General features: G+C 41.6%; 1 protein-coding gene and 1 long non-coding RNA gene across 2 annotated transcripts in view; one reads left to right on the top strand and one right to left on the bottom strand.

Annotated features, from left to right (window-relative positions):
• Positions 1–6,973: 6,973 nt before the first annotated feature.
• Positions 6,974–14,336, top strand: LOC108498566. The gene is made up of 4 exons (XR_001875219.1): positions 6,974–7,056; positions 8,542–9,245; positions 13,254–13,534; positions 13,653–14,336. It is a non-coding gene; the product is annotated as an uncharacterized LOC108498566 (long non-coding RNA).
• KIF25 (kinesin family member 25) overlaps positions 7,633–21,247 on the bottom strand; it is a 42,357-nt gene continuing 28,742 nt past the window's right edge. The window contains exons 10-15 of the mRNA XM_017817437.1: positions 20,845–20,994; positions 19,626–19,802; positions 14,344–14,495; positions 11,714–11,911; positions 9,223–9,378; positions 7,633–8,009 (exon numbers count right to left, since the gene is read on the bottom strand). Of these exons, the coding sequence (XP_017672926.1) occupies positions 7,852–8,009; positions 9,223–9,378; positions 11,714–11,911; positions 14,344–14,495; positions 19,626–19,802; positions 20,845–20,994 (991 nt within the window). The 3' untranslated portion in view covers positions 7,633–7,851. The remainder of the gene's footprint in view (positions 8,010–9,222; positions 9,379–11,713; positions 11,912–14,343; positions 14,496–19,625; positions 19,803–20,844; positions 20,995–21,247) is intronic.

Below are 21,247 nucleotides of genomic sequence, written 5' to 3'. Positions count from 1 at the left end.
CACACACTGCACACACTGCTGCTGCAATCAGGGAGGGTTTTCAGCCCATATGGTCTTTCTGTGGCTAATGCAAACTTTCTGCCTATTGCCTTTTTAGTCAGATGTGAACAGAGGACTCCCATAATTCCTATGTTAAAGTGCTAATGGATTATGCAATGCATTTTTGGGAGCTCCTGTTCTTGGGATGGTCAGGAAGGACATGCCAGTCACCAGAGTGGGTGCATTAAGGCAGGTGAAGCACCTGGAGGCAGGGGGATGTTAGTATTGCCAACTGTGACTGGTGTGTGTCTTATGACTGTGTCTTGCAGGTGTTGCAGTGTTCTAAGTTTTCTTTGTAAAGCCCAGCTTCCTGAGTCATGCTTTTGCATAAGGCTCACACCTTGTAATAAGAAAAATAGATAAAGCTTCTTAGCATACCTGATGAAGGGAAAATTTGGCAGTAGGAGTGCTCAAAGGGCCCAGCCAGAAGGGCAATAGAGAGCCCCAAGTACAGGTGAGTTTTTGAACATCTAGATCCAAACTCATGCTTATGCAATGCCTTGAGGCTGAGAGTGTGGACACCACCTCTGGAGAAGCTGTGCCCCAGCCAGTCCCAGCCCAGCCTGGCTGCCAGCTCTGGCATTCAGCTGGCCACATCTTGCAGGAGAATGAGTGGCAGGGTTTGCTGTGGGAGCAACTGGGTATGGTTTTGCTTAACATGTGCTCTGCAAATAACAGAGAGGGTACAAACCGTTGCTTTCCAATCTGCTTCAACACAAACCAAATTGAGATCAAACATTTTCAGAATTGCTGCTGAAAAATATAGGGCAAGCATGTTGCCACAGCCACAATGCTGTTTTTATCCTATTTCCAGAATGAACACAGGCGGGTAGGAGCTCTTGCAGGCTGCTTTTCTCAAGGACACTGCCCGAGCATTAGCTGAGCTTGCAGACAACTGAGAATCTTTAAGGTTAACAACCTTTAAAGACTCCTCAAAGCTGCTGCTCGAGACTGCTACTGACTGAATCTGGGTCTGCTTCATCAAGGCAGTACTGAGGCCCAGAGTTGCCTCTCTAACTCCAGGCAAGTGCCTGCAAAGCTCCAAGTACAATTTCTTCCCATTTGAGGATGAATGGATAAAATGGAGAGCCCCACAAGTCAGTGACAGCAGGGACAGCTGCTTCAGTGGTGACATCTTAGGTGTGGAGGAGCATGAGGTGGTTTATGGTGTCCCTAAGCTGGTCTGCTCTGCCTCAGGGCAGGGCCCATAAAGGGTGGATCAGGTGTCTACCTTGCTGCAGCTGGTAGCAGGTCCATGTGGAGAGTGCTACAGAGGAGGGCAATCAAAGTATAGGAAATCAATTCTCTTCTGAGGAGAAGAGAAGGTCTCAACAGATGCTCTGGAAGAAGTTACCAGAAGGCTTGGGTGTCATCCTGTGGATGAGCTACCCAGGAGAGAAGTAAGGAAAGCCTTGCTGGGGTAATGGGGTAGGACTTGTTTGCCTCTCAGTCTTTCCAAATGTTCACTGTAGGAGCCATAACCTACAAGTTGTTGGGATGGAAACTGCTTCTACATTCCTCCTGTCTGGTGCATCCTAATGGTGAAGCTTCTGTCTTTTCCCTGTAATGTGCTGGTGTAAGGAATAACTTGCAAGGACTGCAGGCAGCAATGACATGGGTAAGGGCAGCAGTAACTCAGCAGGACCTTGTTAAGTCTTCTATTCTCACTGCATCATTAGGACAGGGCTTATTGTATCTCTGACTGCCCTTATTTTATTTCATCTGTGTCCCTCATCTTACCTGGAGCTTGGTATTCTCCTGGGAGAACAGCTCTGCACTCCTGGTCTCTCAGGAGAAAAGGAGCCTGGACACCTGGACCTCAAATGCAATCACTTGTCGGAGTACGTGTAATGCATATTATGCTGGGAACATTGGTGCTGCCTGGCCAAACCACATAGAGCTGGAAGTATTGGAGGACCACAGGTAAGGCATACGGGAGGACTGCTCCCTAGTGTGTCGACTGCCCTGCAAAATGCTCCCATTTCTGAATTGGGTTGTGTGTTTATCCTGGAGCTTGTGTAATTCAAAATGCCAGACCAGAACATGTAGTGGGCAGAGTATGTGTGCATGTGTGCGTGTGTATGTGCTCAGAAGGAGGTAGAGTAGGCTCATGTTGTAGAAGCCCAGACATCTGAAGTGAGGGAGGAACTATCATCTTCTTTCTCTTGGAACTTCAAAGCTTCTGGTGTGGCTTCCAAAACTTCTTACAGTAATGGGGTGGGGGATTTTTTTAGTGGCTTTTGTTTTTTGATTTTTTTTTTCTTTTTTGGTTGTGGTGGTTTTGGTTTATTTGGTTTGGTCTGGTGTGTTTGGTGGGGTTTTTTTGTGGTTTTTTGGTCTTTTGGCTTTTTTTTTTAAATTTAGAGGAGGTAAATTAGTAAAGTCCAGAGGAAAATGAGAGAAAAAACCACTCTTTCTGGTGCTTGCCTTTAAAACTACTGGGCACTGATTCATCCCAGCCAGGATAGTAATTTCATGTACCTGAAGAAGGGCAAGAGAGAACATGTGTCAGAGGGGATACTTGCAAGGATGAAGCCAGAGGAGCTGGGAGAAAAAGGGATGATAATTTGACTTAACTGTGGTTCCCCAGGAAAATAAGCAGAGATACAGCTTTAGGCCTGCAGGTCTGCAGATAAGATATGCCGATCGCATGCTCCTGGAGTTTGACAACTATGGATTTTTTCCCCCGTGTTGTTTCCATCAAAGCTGATGCTAAATATTTGGTCCAGATAGCTGGAGTAGCAGCTGTCTCTTCTTTGTTGCTGAATTTAGGTCCTGGTGTTTGAACTGTGACATCTGAATGTGTCTGGTCACTTGACTAGCATTTCAGCAGGTTTTCTAAGACTGATCTCCAAATCATTAGAGATGTGTCATGTACTGAACAAACCAGGTGAATTTTGAGCATTGCGTCATCTTAATCTAGTACTGAGTTTTGGACTCCTCTTCAAAATGCTTTGTTTTATCAATCTCAAACTCTTGGGTATGGAGAAGAGAGCTCAACTGTTTTTTTTTTTCCATCTGAGATCTTGGGTAAGAACACAGGCAAAGAGGAGTGCTCAAATGCCAAGTTGGTTTTGTGAAAGGCTGCAGAACCTTTGGCATTTCTGCACTCTGGGCATGTTTGCTCCTCCATGAGCAGATGCTGCTGCTTCTTTGTCTGGTTGGAAGGGACTTGCAAGCCCATCAGCTTGCAACTGCTTCTCCATAGCAGGAGCCAAAAGCCCTTTCCAGTAACCACTTCATTCAGCCTGTTCCTCGCATTTTGCAAAGGTTTGGAAAAGTGCTTCATAAAATGGAATCAGCAATTTAATAACAAATTAAACATTTTTGTGAACCTTCCAATGCTGATTATGGTTTTTCTAGCCTGGCTAAAACCAAGAGCAGCCTCTCTTTGTGGTGTGGCTGCTGCCGAGACATGAAGCCACGTGGAAATTAAATATATAGTTTTCAAATGTCAGCATAGGTCAAGGCTTTGTTTTAGAGTGGGCAAAAGGCACTGGGTGGTTTAATTACTTCTTTTTTTAACCCCATGATGAGATACAGCACTCCTAAGCAGTTGTGAATCACATCGCTTCCTTGGGCTCAGCTGATAAGAGTGTTCCCGGGTGATGAGGAAGATTAGAGGCTTGTCTGGAGGGGGTCCAGAGTGCTGTGAACTGCAGTGTTACCACTCAGAGCAGAGGTGTTCCCTGTGGATACTGAGTAAAACATTCTGAGAGGGAACTGTAGGAGCCGCTGGACGGACACCACCAGCCACCTGGATGATAAAAGAAGAAGAAAATACTGAAGCAAGGATGTTGTGGTCCTGAGCTAGCCAGAGCTAAGATTAGTGTATGCGTGAAAAGAATCACAAGGTCAAGCTGGAAAGCCGCTTGAAGCATGGCTGTTCTCTGGAAGCAGTCATGTGGGTGTGTATGGTGTGTGGGTGGATAAGAAGCATCTGGCTGGCTGGAGAGCTTGGACCGGGAGTCGGTGTAGATAGATATGGGGTAATAAAGTTACAAGAGAGTTCTGCCGGGACAAAAGTCTGTCCCATTTGAATGCATTCACTGCAAATGGTGCAGTTTGAGGACTTTTTTCTGCAGGGAACTGATGGGGAGCTGCTCCTATGCCATATGTCTGCTCTGCCTCGCTGCATGCTGCCTTCCCCTGTTCAAAAAGCTGGATGCTGCAAGGGAATTGGGGACAGATTTGCAAATGCTGAAAGACACGGGTTGGACTCGTACCACAGAGCTTAAGGTTACAGCTGGGCAGGTATGGTAGGGATTGAGGTTGAAAAAAATGAGCGAAGAACCTCCACAGCAGTTGTATGTTCTTCAAAATCAGGTCCTTGAGCAATCAGTTTCCCTCGCTGTGGCAAACTGAGAGTTGGGGCTCTAAACCCTCTGCCTGGACTCCCTTGCTAGACTAGGGAGGCAGAGGCATTGCTGAAAGTGGATCTATCCTGTTAATCCCTTTCCTTTGGCTGCAAGGGGAACCACCAACCACAGTTGATAAATTCCATCTGTAATGATAAACTGACAGTGAAATGTGGGCACCAAACTGTACTTTTGGGACAAATTTTGGACTGGTACTTTGAAGGTTTTTGTGATTCTAGAGAAGTCTAGGCTTCTGCTACCTTTGTGTAGCCTGTGTGTACATGTATGTGTGTATTTTACCTTAGATAAGCACTTGCTTCTATTAGGACTTGGGGATTGGTCTGACAGAGTCCCATTTTACCTATCTCCAGATCTGCTGGATGTCCTGAAAAGCCAGAGCATTCACATGTGCTGGGAGAGACAGGAGCTCAAACATTTGTCGTTGAACTGAATCCAAATTTTCTGCTTTCTCAGAGGGTGCTTGGCCTGTAGGTTAGAGGATGTGTGAGTAGGGTGGCAGGGGCAAGGGGTGCGTGGAGTTTGAAACCTGCCTCCAGCTTTACATAACATGTTCGGGGTACATTGGCAGGAGTATGAGACCCTAAGCCTCTCAGGCAGCTGCCGTGCTGGTCAAGCTTCATGCCATTGACTCCTTGACCAGCTGGACACTAAACCAGGATGCTGAATACTGAACTATTCACAAGAGCAAATTCTCTGGTATTTGCTGGTTTCTATAATGGGTAGGCTTTTTGAGGAAGAGGTGGAGGCTTCTAGGTACTGTTGGTAAAATGGTTTGCTCAGCTGCTCTGCGGAGCAATGAAGGCAGCAGCATGAACTCGAGAGGGGTGCTGAAGGCCAGTCCCATGGGTAGCTGGGGTTTGTGATGCCTTACATCACTGTGTGGAGCTTCCTATGGCCAGCTAGGGTGCAGAGGAAGGTGATATAGCTGAGCACTGACTGAATGGGCCACAGGAGATAGTTGGAGTCTAGGGGAGGAGCATGAGAGCCCAGCAGCAGAAGGTTAATGTGTTGACTGTCACCAAGGTCCATGCACCAAGGATCATGGACAGGAGAGAGCACCCCCTTATATGGAGCAGCACTGCCTCCAGAACGGCGACCCAGTGACCAGCTTGAGCAGGCAGAAGGTAGTTGGGAGTGCTCTTGTTTCAGTACACCAAGACACCAGCTGAATGCTGCACCATGCACTCATGGACTTCATTGAAATTAACTTCTCCTGACTTAGGTGGCTTTCACTCTTACTTGCTTGTGTACCCTTACAACCTTTACCCTTCTTCCCTTCAGTGCATCGCATCTGACACTGGGATTGAGCAATCACATCTCTATAACCCAGGAAATTCCAAACCTGAAAGTTCTTAGAACAAAATGTTAACCTCCCTGCCCTGCGTATCCTGTACACTCCGTTGTGCAGGTCATACACTCAGCAATAGGCTACACTGACAAGGAAAACAGGAATAGGGAATGTTGCATACTCAGAATTTGGCAGAGTTAATGTCAATGTACAAACTTAACCTTTTGGTACTTGCTCATATTTGAGGGGTTTATTTCTCTGCTCTAACAATAAGTATTGCTGCTTTTCCCCTACCATACAGATTGTAAACAAATGCAAAGTTTTGAAGAGCAGTTTTTCTGGAGAAAAGTGCAGCTCGTGACAAGTTGCATTTCTGTGTAACACTTAGAAATGTCAAATCCCTAAAGTACTCGAGGAACTTACTTACAGATGCTGGTGGAATCAGCTAGCCCTTGTCACTCAACCTCTCTTTGAGCTGTAATCCAGGCTGCCTTAGTAGCCTAGCTGTCCAGAGACTACAATGAGCTTGAAGTTGGCTGCTCCTGCATTTCACTTACCAGGCTAACACTCTTTGCTCTGACACTTTCTCACCTGAGATTGCTTTACCACCACTCAGCTTCATAAGTTCCAGTGGCCAAATTCTTTTTGTAACCATCTGTTACTGTTGGAATCAGGTAAAGTTAAGGCATTTTTTACCCCCATGACATTATTTAGGAAAGCAAGTGTTACTACTTGGTTGGATAGTAATTTCTGAGCACCAGAGCACTGCATGCAACACAGCAGCTGTTACATATTCAAGGATGAAATTCCAATAATAGTATGCTACATAATCTCTGGATAAATATTTATGTTTGTGAAGGTTAAGTGACTTGGAGTACTATAAACTCCAGCCTTCTGGGTAGGCCACTGCAATTTAAGCCTTCTTGCAGTGACCCAACAATGACCTCTCTCCCAGTCTAGGGGCAGAGTAACTGCTGGTGGAAAAAATTAGGAGTGGATCTTGAGGCCTCTGCTGAGCAATAACGTAGTGGGTAAAACACATCAGATGTTATTTGAACCCAACTGCTCATCTCAGAACCACTTCTCATCTCTAACACTGCTTAAACTTCCTTGAAACTTCTTCCAGTGTAACTTCATTCACAAACCCTGCAGCACTGGTATAAGAGGGTGAAAGCCACTTGTGGATTACAAATAGCATATGACAAGCTGCTACTTGGTGTTTTATTTGTGTGATGGACGGTTATTCTCTTCTAATCTGCAGGCACAGCTTAAAGGTTGTGATGTGTTTAACTTGCTTCAGAAATGCAAGAGGAACAAGAGGCCAGAGTACTACTAAAACAGTTGTACAAGGTGGGTCCCATTAGGATCTTTAGTTCAGGGCCTCTCAGCACTCATGAATCAAAAATACCCCCAAACTAGGCAAAGCTGTGGTTTTAGTGAACTCAGCAGAGCTGGAATTCATTCCAACCATTTAACCTAAGTGTGTTTTCAGAAAGTTGTGTAATCCCTCATTTGCTTCCTAAACTACATTCCAGAGGGATAACAGATATAGCCTTACTCATTTTTCTCCATCTCACTAATGCCATTATTTCCCACCTAAAACCAGAGAACAGAACTCCATTCAATACAGCTCACAGACTGCTTTACACTCCTGCCTGTTGATACTGCATTAGGAATGACCCCATCCGTGCTAGATAGAAGAGCAATCCAAAATGACGTCTCATTTTAATCCAAGCTGGAAGGCAGTATTTCACTTGCTGTTTTGAAGCACTGGAGTGATATTTAGACTCTTGTCTTCTACTGAGAAAACAGAATGCACCCTTGGCCTTTCAGAAGTGAACCATCCTAAATCAGGGCTCTGTTGACTCAGTTCTATTTGCCCAAAGGTAACACACAGGCAAAGCCATGTCTGAAAGCCCAGTTTATTTCTCTGCCATTCCACCATGGTTGGTAGCTGTTGTCAATACTTACTATTATGTTACGAGAAAGAACAGTATCAGCAGGTTTATTGCTTACTAATGCTGTGTTGAGGATTGTTTATTTTATCTGGCAGATGATATCTAAAAGAATGGCTTTAGGACAACAATATACATTTCAGTCTGAGGAACTCATTAATAATACTTTAATCCACAGGAGTCTTAAGTTTTATTTTGCTTTACTAGGCATTGGGAAATTTTTTTTCTTGGCTTGTCCTCTCTGAACTTGCCGAGCACGAGTCCCAAATCCCAGAGATTGCATTGATTCTGTTAAGTACTTCTGGCCAGGAGAGATGCACAGCATAACCAACAGTTTAGCATCGCCTCCTAAAAGCAGGGAAAAGGCAAAACATACTTATTTACCTCATTTTCAGTAAGTTATACACTGGTAACATATTGATCTACACAACAGTAAGCATAGGTTACCATTGCTTTTATGAAGCAGAAGATTGCTCATGAAGAAAGCTGTTCAAAATAGAAAGCCCCTTCAAAGGGAGTCTATATCTAACAGTATGATATTTACCCCCAAGTGTTTCACAGTTTGTAACTTAGATTTTTTTTGCTCCTTATAACTTCATCAGTTAATCAGCACGTATGTTATGGGCCTGGGCACTTAATTAAGTTTTGCCAAATGTTTGTAAATTTGGGGCAATGGCAAAATGGCTTATTTGTGTGACAGTAAAACAAAACAGACTCAGAAGTTTACCAAGAATGATCTAACAAAGGAGGAAATTGCCATTTTCAACACTTGACATAAACGGTGTCACCAAAGTCATACACCAGGTGTGGTTAAAACCAAGCTCAGTGCCTACACATAGTCCCTAAACTCACTTCTCTTTTTGGCTTTCCCTTTTCACAGTAGAGACTCCAGCAGTTGGTGAAATTCAAAGTATAAGCAAAAATTAATAGTATTTCAGAAGCTCTGAAGAACTATTACCTCATTCACTGTCAATGCCTTGGAGATTAAAAGCATGAGGGCTAATATTTTCTGGCTGAAATAAAATGGACTAATATACTATAAAAATGGACACAAATCTGACATTACTGCAGGAATAACACTTGCTTTAAAACTGCTTCTGCATAGATGAGGAGCTAAAGAAGAGGAAGTGTCCCAAACACAGAAAGAAGTTGTAGCACAGTACCATGTCCTGTCTTTCCCCTTTGTCTCACTGCTACAGGGCACAATATTAAGGAATGTGCAAGTACTTGATTATACCCTGTAGTAATAAAGACTGAAGTTTAACTTGTCAACTGTACCTGACATGAAACACCAGTGAAATGCAATTTTTAACCTTTACATGATCCTATTGAGATGTTCCTCAAATGAACCTTGGAAACAGCAAGGTTTAGCCAAATTCAGGAGGAGTTCAGAACCCTCACTGTGTACTCACACTCACACTGGCTCCAGGACCAGAGTCTTTGAACAGAGGCCACATACAAGCAAGGAGTACAAGATCATCCTCTAGTTTTACACAACAAAGGAAGGTGAAAACTAGGAGGAGAAATCTGTAGTTAAACGGAAATCAGAATAATCCCTCACCTACGGAGTCCTGAAGCAGATGGGTAAGTTTGCTGTTCCGATATGGGACATGAGACCGCTGCTCTGCTATTGCTCCAAGAACATCGGCCAGGGCGGACAAGCTGCGGTTAATAAACGATGTCTCTCTCAGTGCTGCCCCTGTCACTCCAGACATACCTGGTACAGTGTAGAAAAAGGCAATGGTAACACTAAGCAAAGCTGCTTAAAACTGTAATGTGGGAAAAATTCTGTTGCTGTATCGTCTGCTTTTGACTCAACATTTTTAAACACAAATTCTGAACCATGACTTCCAGCCCACCCATGCCAAAAGCAAGATGCAGTGGTTTTTCAGTCTGGACTGCCAATAAATTGTTTAATACTCTACACACTCTTTTGAAGAACCTTCTTAAAGAAGGTTCAGTGTCTACAGATGGTCTGAAGCATCTCATGTTAAAGTTGATCTCTTCATCTGTACAATGCACTTTGGCTTCATATGTATTAAGAACAAGGAACCGAGAACGTAGGAACACCTTAAGATCACACAAGACAAAACACCAGTCCACAATGTCCCCAGAAAGAAGTCTGTTTTGTTTCACCATTTTTTATAATAGGTAACGGCCCCATTTATATCCCTTAGGAAAAAGAGGGGAGGCACTGATGGCACAAGCTGCAGAAGCAAAACTGTATAGCAGACACAAGCATGAGGGGTTTGTGTTCACCCAAGGCTGTGAGGTGGAGGTTTATGGCATGATTTGCTATAATTCCTCCTGCCCATTTGGGGAAGAGAAATTTGCTATTAGCATTTAGTATCACATTATTCAAATTTGAGCTTTGTTCAGGACAGTGGATGAGGTACAGAAGTGATCTGCAATCACTTCTCCTTACCCAGAGCACATGATCCATGTTAGGCAGAGCTCACAGTAGTGGGCTGATCAGATAGGGCTAACAGTTTCCTCTTCTGCCTACTCTCCCACCTCTAGACAGGTACAGGGAGCTGCTAGAGATCCTGTCTTTCCCATAGGGCAGCATTTTCCAAACTGGGAGGACAAACGAGGAGTTCAAGAGGCAAATGTGAAAAGGCACAGTAATAGCAAAAACCCCAGAAGTCTGGACAATGAGGAGAAATGCGACTGTGGGAGAGGATGAGGTTAGAGTGGTAGAGTCTCTTGTCAGAGACACGGAGCAAAAGAGTTTGGAAGACTTGCCAAAGGGTGGACAACAATCTGTGATAGGATGAATCTCAGGCTAACATTACTGGGGCCATTGTGTATATGGACATCCCCAGACTTCTTTTATTCAAGGAAAGGTGGACTCCTGAGACAACAGACATCACCCTAAAGCAGAAAACTGCAAATAGGTGAGGGGGTACTTGTTTAAACTGCTCATTATCTGCATTTGGTTAGATGAACTTCCACGAAAGCATGTAGCTGAGTTTTCAAACTGAAACCTAGTTTGCCAGTAAGGGACCACTTGGCCTGTAAATGACTCAGGATGGCTGTAGAGCTAACAAGGCAGGGTGCTGAAGTGTGTGAGAAGCCTGATGTACTGCTGGTCCCTTAGAGTTGCTGACATTTTAAAACAATTATGAGTTAACAGCTGCCCTCACTTTTACCAGGGTAAATTCACCAGCACAGCTGATGGCAGAGGGCAGTCTGCTGTGTGTGCTGGGCCACATCTAACACTGATGTTAGCACAGCTCTTCTGGCTTCATTGGAGGATCTGGCCTGCCGAGCCCCAACCCAAGGAAATGTTTGTCCTGGTTTAACTGAGAGAACAAACACACACCCTGTTGCAAAATTACATGTTTTCAGCATTTAGAGCAAATGAAAAAAATAATGTATTATATTAGGTTTCTCTGTAGAACAAAAGTTTAACAGTGAGCAACAGCAAGAATTTTTGGCAGTAAAGTAAAAGACTCTTTCATAATACTGGTTCAGTTTTCAAAACATTATTTCTGGAATGGTACATTTGGCTGCATGGTTTTTCTTGGTAAGAAAGCTTGTCCTTTAGGAAATAATCAAGTTTTTGAAATTACTGTGTGCATAGAGGAGGTAGGAGGAAGAAAATGCTTTGAAGAAACAACAAAAACAATATTATCTTTTCAATACTAATTTCCACAAAAAGGCAGAAAACCCTACACATGGTGATATCAATTATTACAGATATTTGTAATATTTAAATAATTTATGCACTTGAAACATTTCTGTACAAAAACATGCTACTTTCCAGAGCAGAAAACCAGGCCTAATGAAACCAGTTTGAACAAATAATATGATATGGGTAAACACCCTGAGCTTATTTTAAGCTTATGCAGTCAGATTTTCAGTTATACTGTACCAGTGTAAAACTGGAACAATCAGCCCTCAAATTTTTTTTTATGGCAGGATCTGTGGGTTTAAATGAGCCTGGTATGTGAGCAGGGTAGCATGTACCCCTCCATAAAGAACTAAAGGCAACTATTGTAACCTGGATCTGGGGTGACCCATGCCCACAAGCAGGCACATTCCCTTACCAACACACTCACTACCAGCGAGGTCCACCAGCTGCAGTCTAGTTTTGACTTGCTTAATTTTCTCAGATGCTTCGACTTGCACTGGTGAAGAGGTTCCAGAGGAAGAGGCAGATTTACTATCTCTCGTTTTTTGTGGAAAGGTGCAGGAAACCTCTTTATTTAGTCTCTGACTGGCTTGTTCATCTTCCCATGAAGTACCTGTTTAATGGAAAAAGCAAATAAGGAGAGCTTCTCACTGACACTGGTAATTGAGATAGGGGAAAAATGGGACATCAATAGGGGATGTACAGTATCTGCTGTTTAAGTCTATTCTAACAGAAGCAATATACAAGTCAGAATCCATGGCAAGGCAGGCTGAATCACTTTTTTTATCTTATTTAAGGTTTTACTTATCAAACTGATTGTACCGACTGGTAACAATTTCTGGTGTAGGTTGTGTTGTATACAATGTGGAAAGCAAGAAACAGGAGTTCAGTAAGGCCTTTAAAAAAGTATTTTTTTCGAGTTTTAGACTGACTGTAACCAGAGTGAGATTTTGGATCTTTGGGAGCAGTAGGCTCTGAAGTCTGGTTCTATGTATTTGAAACATCACTTGCTGGTGCTCTGGCAAAAAAAAAAAAAATCCTCATCCTGCCTTTTCTACTTTGTCCTTTCCTGCTGTTCCCCCTGGACTTCCTTCAGCCCTCATATCCCACTGCTGGATCTACACGTGATAAGCTATTAGCCTCAACAGTATTACTGCCATTTGTCCAGGTTGGTTACCTACTACTATCCTTCCTCTTCCTCAGTAGCAGCATCTGGCTTTCACTCTCTGCTGAGAAGGAAGACAAAGACTGATTCTCTGGGAAATCTGCTTTCACATTAGCTTAGCAGGAATATATTTAAAAGGGATTTCCCAAAGCAGTTTTGCTTTTTAATTAGTGTTTTGGTTTTCATCCATCTCTCTCTTTCTCTCTCTAAAAGACATAAAAGAATAAAAGACACATACTCTGCTACAGGTCATAGAGACAACAGACCTTCTTGGGTCTTTAAAGAGTCTAGTTGGAATAGTACAAAGTTTCCAGCTGCAAAACTTGAGTAAAGAGCAGATGACTTGTCTTGCAGAGCTCTATACTTCTCCAAGTAAGGTGCTGCTAAAACCCAAGCTGGATGTTCACAGCGTAGACAGAGCAGCTGTGTTGGTTTACACAGAATAAATGGCTTCAGGCCATACAGTGTCAACTAAGTGGTCTCTTCTTTAGTTTTAGACAACAAAATTAAGAAACAGCTCTCCTCAAAAGACAGATAATACATGCTAAAACACCTTAATCAAATCTGAAAAAGTGCTGGCTTGTCAACCCTGGCTTTAGGTGCTGAACTCACCACAAATTTTACAACCTTTTATTTAGTGACAGATATCTGATGGTGTGGTATTTGACAATTGCACCTGGCTTTTAAATCAGGATCTTCTCCTTTTAAACAAGACAGAATGTGCTGTCACACGTGCTGTCACACTGTTGCAGTGAGGCACCCTTTGCAGTGTTGCTCTGTCCCCCTACAGGGCACATCTTCATCTGTGCGCTGTGAGCTGAAAGCCTGAGTCTGCAGTCAGCAATTACACATTTCTACAGAGCTTTGCTGCCAGACAACATGCCACAGTGGAGTGACTGCAATTAGAAGTGGCAAAGGGAATTCTAGACTAGACAAGATGGCTGGTACCTAACAGTGCAACACTGAATTTTGAAAATTGTAACATCTGTCTGACTGACAAGAATCTGGAGCTGCCTGAAACACTGGAGCTGCAGCTTCTGAAGTAACTGTGTCTTTTGGCAAGGCCTGTAGGTAAGTAAGGGCACTGTTTGTTCTGCTTTGCTGATACTGGTGGTTTAATTTCTGATAGCAATCTAAGGGAAAAAATGTGAAATATTTCCCACTTTCTAAAATCATACTGTTGTTGCAGAGTATGAAGGAGATGGACCACAGCACTGGAAACAGAGAGCCTAATTATAACATAAGCAAAAGAAAATAAAGTTAACTCCAAAAACCCCAAAAGCAATAAACTGGTAAGTCTTGGTGCGGTAATGAAAAGTAGAAATAGAGATGTTGCCACTGTATATAAGACACCTGTATTGTCTTTTCATGCAGTAACCTATTACTAACAGTTCAAGAGACTGAATTTAATGGACTTTTTTGCAAGGTAGGAGGTAAAACAATTTGATTATTTCTCACCCAAAAGCGTATCCAATCCCTATAATGCATGGTTAGCTTTACCACAAACTTTGTATGACGTAATTATTCATTCTAAGTGATTTAACTACTTTATCTATCTTACTGAGATCTTAACTCTCTTATGACTTACTGACAACATTTATTCATTAGTTGCTCCATGCTATAAAACTCCAAGAATTCTGTAAGTCAAGACAGGTAAAGAAAAGTGGTAAGTTTTTATGAAACTCAAAGTTTCAGTAGCATTCAAACATCCAAGTGGTCTGTTATTTAAGAAGGTAGAAGTTAGAAAAATGGAAAAGAACTGAGGGAATGTATCAAACATTGGAAAAAGGAAGAAAAAACAATATGAAAATCTCACAGTCCACAGACTGTTTTTCTAAAAACAACTGGCTCTAGATGCATTTTAGTAACATCCTACTTACCAAAGTTATCTCCAAAGACAATTGTGGTTATGGTCAATGTCACTACCAGATGAGAACGAGAGGAGTGAGCATGCACCAGTGTTGGGTGCCTGACTCTCAGCTGTAGGCCTTTCTTGACTAGATGTAAAAACTCGGATGCATTTTCAACAGTCCTAAGAAAGAAGAAGGATATTTAACTGACTCACATGAGAGTCATGTGAGTGAGGAAAAATCACATGAGAAAGCTGACAATTTAGGTGAGAATCTCAGCATTTCCACGTCCCTGCTCTTCTCCTTATACTGATCTCAGTTTTGAGCTGCACAAACAACTGTATATAGATTTTTCCAGGTGGGATACAGTCCAAGATGAAAATTCAAGACAAAAACTGTGATGTAGTCCTGAAAGTGCTGCAGGTGGCCTGTTAGCCTTGCAGGTCCATAGTTACTGTAGCTCAGCTCTTGAAGAAACTGAAATTTCTACATCTCCACACTTTGGAAGAGAAGACATAGGTTTAGACATTGCTGGAATCTCTGGTCTTACAGAGGTGGATTTGTCCAGTTTATGTTGAGGTAGCTCCTTTTCTTAGGTAGTATTAGGCAAAACCCCTCAAAATTTCTCTGGGCCTCTGGAAATCATATTTCACATTTGGAATGAAAACCAGAATCCCTGGAAAAAAGTTCAATTCCACTGTTCAATGTCAGAATAGATAGGCCTAAGTTCCTATAGACCATTTTATCTTGTACTATCTGTTTACTTTTCCAGTTAAAGGAAGTACTGCAAATATTATCAGTCAAAAGGCAAAGACCTAACACAGAAAGTAAAATTAATACAGAAAGTGAAATTAATACAGGAAGTGAAATAAATTGATTAGCTAAAGAAGAAAATCACTATGATTTTCCCTAGGTTTGCAATGTTTAAAACAAATGAGGAAAGACTGCCTACCCTTTCCTTTCTCCGCATTGCCTTCTTCAATCATCATTCAAGATACAACACCTAAACAATAGTTTTTAGGTGGGGATACGAGTTAGGACTGCCTGGTGACTGAATGCCCTATAATAGCAGAATCATAAATAACACTCCTGACAGCCCACAGGCTTGGTTCCACAATACTGCAGTCAGCAAAAGCAAGCATGTGATAAAAGGCAAGGTCTTCATTATTTAGATTTGGCTGATTTCATTAAAGGTCACACCGGGCACAAACTTATTTTATGTTAAGAGCCATACTTGAAGAGTTTAGAGACAGAAGAGCAAAAGAAAACAAACTATGCCCAACTAAAGCAATTTCCTCAGAAAATAAAGCAAGGGCAACTGAAGAACAGAAAAGCACTTGGCCACGCCATATTTATAGGCACTTAAGAGAAGCAGCCACCTAAAAGCAGTTCTTTGTGTATCCTGGGCTGCATGAAGTAAATAATCACTACAGACTTCTCCTGTCAATCCTGAGCCACACATGTTGGCCTCCCTTGTAACACCTCTTGGTAGAGGTACCACTGGTGATGTCTCCCTGGTTGGTTGACCTGGCAACAGCAGGGAAGCAGTGGCTCTAGTTCCTACAGTCAGAGCCTCATACTGGGGTGATCTGCGTATTGCCTTCAGTCAAAGGAGGCACACATCCTGCCTTCCCAAGTCTTGAACTGCATCTTCCAGTGGCTGGTCAGCCAGGACTGGATGCCCTGAAAGGGAAGCAGCCTTGGCTGGGATGCAGCACCAGACTGCTGGGTTCTGCAAGGTGCTGCTGTGCCCTATCAAAGGGGTCAGTGCCATGAGCTGCCACCCTACAATGAGCATTTGCAGAAGACAGGCCTTAGGGTGTGCTGTCAGTGCTTGTCACCTCCTGGACAGCTGCAGCTGGCTTTGGAGGGAAGCAGCATCCCCAGTGTGGTGAGCTTGGCACAGTAGCTCCTCAGCAGGACTGACAGAAATAATATTTAAGTATAATCTCTATGACTTAATGATGCTCTATATGCCGCACATTCCAGGACCAGATCTACAAAGAGAAGCCCTATTGTGGTTAGGTTATGAATTTGATGCTGAATGTTCTCCAAGGTCAACCAAACTATAAAAGAAGAAAGAGACTTGAGGTTTTTGTGATTCACTAAGATGAACATGTTAGCAGGAAAGAGACTACTGTACTTTAATGGATATATGGAGAAGCCAGTGAGACCCAGCAGGCCAATATATTCTAGATGAAATATTATCATAAATGAGGATGTGTTTTTATTCAAAGCACCAGCTGTTTACTTTAGATTTTGGGCAGCTGGGTGGCCTCATTCAATGGTTCCCTTACTTTGTTTGGGTTTGCTTTTTCTTATTAACCTTTCTGTGTAATTATTAATATAACCTGTTTATGAATTGGAATTTTTTCACTGCTTGCATTGTAATTGAAGTACAAGTCCATATTTTTATTTATGTTTGCATTAGAATTTAGTATTAACTGATTGAGATAAGTGGTTTTTAAGAGGTTTAATTCAAGGCGCCAGGTTCCTTTAACATAAATTAAAATTTACAGAAATAAACAGAGCAGCCATTTTATTAACTAGAAGGACAAATGAAACCTTATTGCAGCTTCTACTTCTTTTCTCTGTGGCACAAGTCCCACTGCATCTCCCCTCTCCCCTCTCCAAAACCTACAAAAAGGTATGACTCACCCACTAACTATACAAAGCTCCCTTGGGAAGTGGAGTTGGCACTTTCCAGGAATGAACTGAAGCCAGGCCAACATCCTAGTTACTGAAGTACCATAATTAAAAATTACTTAGAAGTTCCGATGAAACAGGAAAATTCAACTCCCCTCATGCCCACACTACATGCACCCATCTTCATTTCTTATGTCATACGGTTCCTTTCCTCTCTAGTCAAAGGAAAAAGATTAGCTCCTCCAAGAAAGATTCAGACACACAAGTTAGGCTCTACTCCCAGCCTCTTCTGGAGTTTTTCATTCCCTTAACAGCATAGCCTTAAGAAGATGCTAAAGGTTGGAGCAGAGTCACAGCTGGGGAAATCCAAGAACAGGGACAAAGAAAAATCCACGAGTCAGTGTAATACAGACAGAAAGGGCAAAAGGATTCATCACTTCAACCTCTGGTCACTTTTCACTCATTCCATGCTCTTATGGAGCATGCAGAGTGCAATGAAGCATGCAGAATTTCTCTGGAAATCGTATTTAACCTCAAGACCAAAGAGCAGGCATACCCTGGATACAAAGGTTAATCCTTCCTAGAATATTACAGTGCTTATTGTTTCATAGAAAGAAAGAAGAGTTCTATAGCTCCCATAGGAAAGAAAGCCACCTGACAATTTCTCTGGGGTCCCACTTTTTCATGAGCAATTAAATTAGTAGAAAACATAAGTCAATAAATGTGTCTCACTAGGTAGAATAAAAGTATGTTTGCTCAAGTACATTCTTGTGTTTTTATCAAGGTTTTCTGGCAACAGCATAAACCCACATAAACAAACAACTACTGGTCTGCTTATGTGACTAAGTCCCACAACACAAAATTATTTCCACTGAGGGTGCATTTTATTTTAAATGGCATGGAGGAGGGATGCGTTTCAAATATGACTGCTAACCTCCCTTGGAAAAGTAGGGATCGGACCATGACAAAGAATTATTACAGAGAAGTGAAGAAAAACATCATGTTTCCCCCAGAAACCTAGAAAACTATAATGCTGCTCTAAACATTTCAATAGAGCAAGATGTTTCTTTTCACAAAGATTATTTGCTCAAGAAGCAGGACATTTTTTTATGTTTCTAGACATCTCTGTAACACACAAGCAGAAATGTTTCCCTTTGGAAACTGTTCTCATGGTGGGTGCTCACAGAGAGATGTCCAGTAGTTTAATTCCAGTGGGTACCATCACCTCTTTGGTGCCACTAGTACTTTTACTGTGATTTTTTTCTTTCTGATGTTGATACTACTACCATAAGGCCCAAAGGAGGGCCACAAAAGTGGTGAAGGGGTTTGAGGGGAAGCCGCATGAGGAGCAGCTGAGGTCACTTGGTCTGTTCAGCCTGGAGAAGATGAGACTGAGGGGAGACCTAATTGCAGTTTACTTCCTCATGAGGGGAAGGAGAGGGGCAGGAACCAAACTCTTCCCTCTGGTGACCAGTGACAGGACACGAGAGAAGAGCATAAAGCTGTGTCAGAGGGGTTTACATTGGGTATTGGGAAAAGGTTCTTCACCCAGGAGGTGGTCGGACCCTGGAATAGTGATTCTTGGGGCTGTCCTGTGCAGGGCCTGGGGTTGGACTCAATGATCTTGTGGGTCCATTCCAACTCAGGACATTCTATGATAAACATTAGTAAAATGAAGCATCTGAAACAGATTCCCTGTTGTTAATAGAGGAATTTTTATGAACACATGATTTTGAACGTCTAATTACCCAAGGTGTCTTACATATAACAAGAAAATACTATACATTTGCTTTGTATACCACACATACATAATGCCAAGAATCATTCCCATGAGTACTAGAACAAGTCTGTGTAACGCTTAGTAAGTAAAAGAAGGCATTACAGTAAGTACAGCTGTAGCCCTAAATACCCTAGCTCTTCCTACACTGTCAAATTGTGTAAATAAGAATCAAACTTACCATACACCGATGGTGAGAAGGTATACATCTTAAAAGTGAATGGTTAGAAGCTTAGCTGCTTCTTAGCTTTTAGTTTGAAGAACCTCCATTTTCAAGAACTAAGGGTTCAAACCGTATCAATGGTTTGCTAACACGTCAACATATCAATTCCTCAATACCAATATTAATGCCTCCAGTTGTGAAAACAGAACACTAAGCAGTAGTAAAATGGATATTTGTATTAAAAGATCATGTAAAATCTAATTATTTTTACATTTTTTTAACTCCAATGCATGTATGGAAGGCTAACATTCTACAGCTGCTTAAAAATTTACAAATGGTACATAAATTTCTATTATAATGTGTAAATTTTATCATTTAGTAAGACTAAATGGAAAGTGCTTTGTGACTCTTATTCAGCTGAGAAGAACAGCCATAGAACCAACAACAAGAAAATATGCAGCAATCTTCAGGCATTCTGAGTGGAAGGCACTTAACACAGGAGTATTACTCAAACTAATTGTACAGTTATTTCTGGAAGTATTTTGACATTTGCAGTGAACTGTAGTCTAATAGACTGAGCCAACGGAAACAGAACTGTTCTTTTGCACATGATAAGGACTCATTGTTTAGATGCAATCTCGTGCCTATAATGCAATTTTGTGACAGCTATACATTGCATTAACACCAGACCATGTTTGGATGGCAAGGATCAAGTCATGTACTTACTCATGCGTAAGCAATGGAACATCACTCTTCCCTTCTCTGGTTGTGACAACATCGCGCTTGATGCTAAATACTTTTCCATAACTGTCTTTGGCCAGAAGATCAAAAATTTCATTATTATACACTTCTACAACAGAAACCTCAACCCAGTAACTTCCTGGTGGCTTTTCTGAAATAAGCCTGGAAAATAAAAATAAGGGAAAAAAAAAAAAGAAGAAAAAAGCAAAAAAAATGTTCAAGTCAAACCCCAAGTAAGCAACGTGTAAATAAAGTTTTATTCTTTAATTGTAATCTAATTACAATCTGATAAAAGTCCTTATTAAGTATCTGCAGCTGTGGCTGTTAAGCTGAAGAATCAGAATATACAGTTAAATTATACATGAGGCAGTATATAAAATTTAACTTTCCAAACAGCTGTACTGACTCAAATTGTTTTTCTCCACTAGCCTCCTGCCTCAAGATTTCTTTTATATCATTTCTCTGCTTGTTGTTATTGCATTCAGAGCTCAGGGTATAAAATCTGGCAGAGTGCAAGCAATGAACAGACAGAGATGGCAAAGTAGATCTGTAAGAAGTTATCTGTCCACAGCCTGGGAAAATTAATAAATTAAGGGCTTGTCTATTCAGGAGAGTATTTACAGTTAGACAGTTATTCTCATACAAAACTGGATCTTTAATTTAGCTTATACAATTCTCCAAAAGAAACAGGCTTAGCTGGAAAAACCTCTAATGGCTCTTCTGTTATAACACAGCAGCACATCAGTTCAATCTTGTATTAGGTTCAAGTAAAAAATTTCTCAAAGCAGGAGCAGATTGTGGTTAAAAATGCTGCTATCCTTTGGGACTTAGATCTAATCTGGACCCTCTTCATCTATTCAATTGTCAATTTTCACTAAACTTGTAAGAACTTAATTATCTTTTGGACTCCACAACTATGGTTGAAACATATTCAAAAGCTAATTAGGAGTCTGAAAGACAGATGGACAGATAACACACAGCAAGACTGCATAATCTTATTGTTTTAGAAAATCAGATTAAGCAGGAGAGAGACTAGAAATCCATATAAAAACTAAAAAAATCAAATGGCAGTCAGAGAAGATATAAATATTAATCATTCTGAAGCTGAAATCTGTAATGATAAATACATTACAAACATTATTTCATTCTTTCTATAAAATTTAAGGTGACTACCACTGACAACAAGCCTTTACTTAGTTTTTACCTGAACACTTCTTGGGTAGCTCGAGGAATAATTCCAAGTTCTGATTCATCTTCTATAGTGAATGCAAAGTTCCCCTCTACCTGTGGTCCCAACATTGTGTATGTCTTCCCACTTCCAGTTTGCCCGTAAGCCATGATACACACATTGTACCTGAAATTTAAAAGGGCTTTCATTTATTTTACTGTTACCAAATGTGTTTGTTAGGTGGCAAGTCAAACCCCAAACGATTTGGGAACACAAACTGAAACAAAAAAATAAATACACCGCCCCTGATTTCTTTCTGGAGATCTCAAAATCTGAAAGTAACTAAAGTATTGCCCATAACATCCCCTAAACAGATTTTATTTTTTAAGCAGAGTTGAAGGGATGCTTTTAAGAAGTTGTTTCAGGGATGCTTAGCTTG

The sequence above is a fragment of the Lepidothrix coronata genome, unplaced genomic scaffold (assembly GCF_001604755.1).
Source record: "Lepidothrix coronata isolate B3197 unplaced genomic scaffold, Lepidothrix_coronata-1.0 Scaffold61, whole genome shotgun sequence".
In the NCBI taxonomy this organism is placed as follows: Eukaryota; Metazoa; Chordata; class Aves; order Passeriformes; family Pipridae; genus Lepidothrix; species Lepidothrix coronata.
This window is presented reverse-complemented; position numbering and strand designations above follow the sequence as displayed.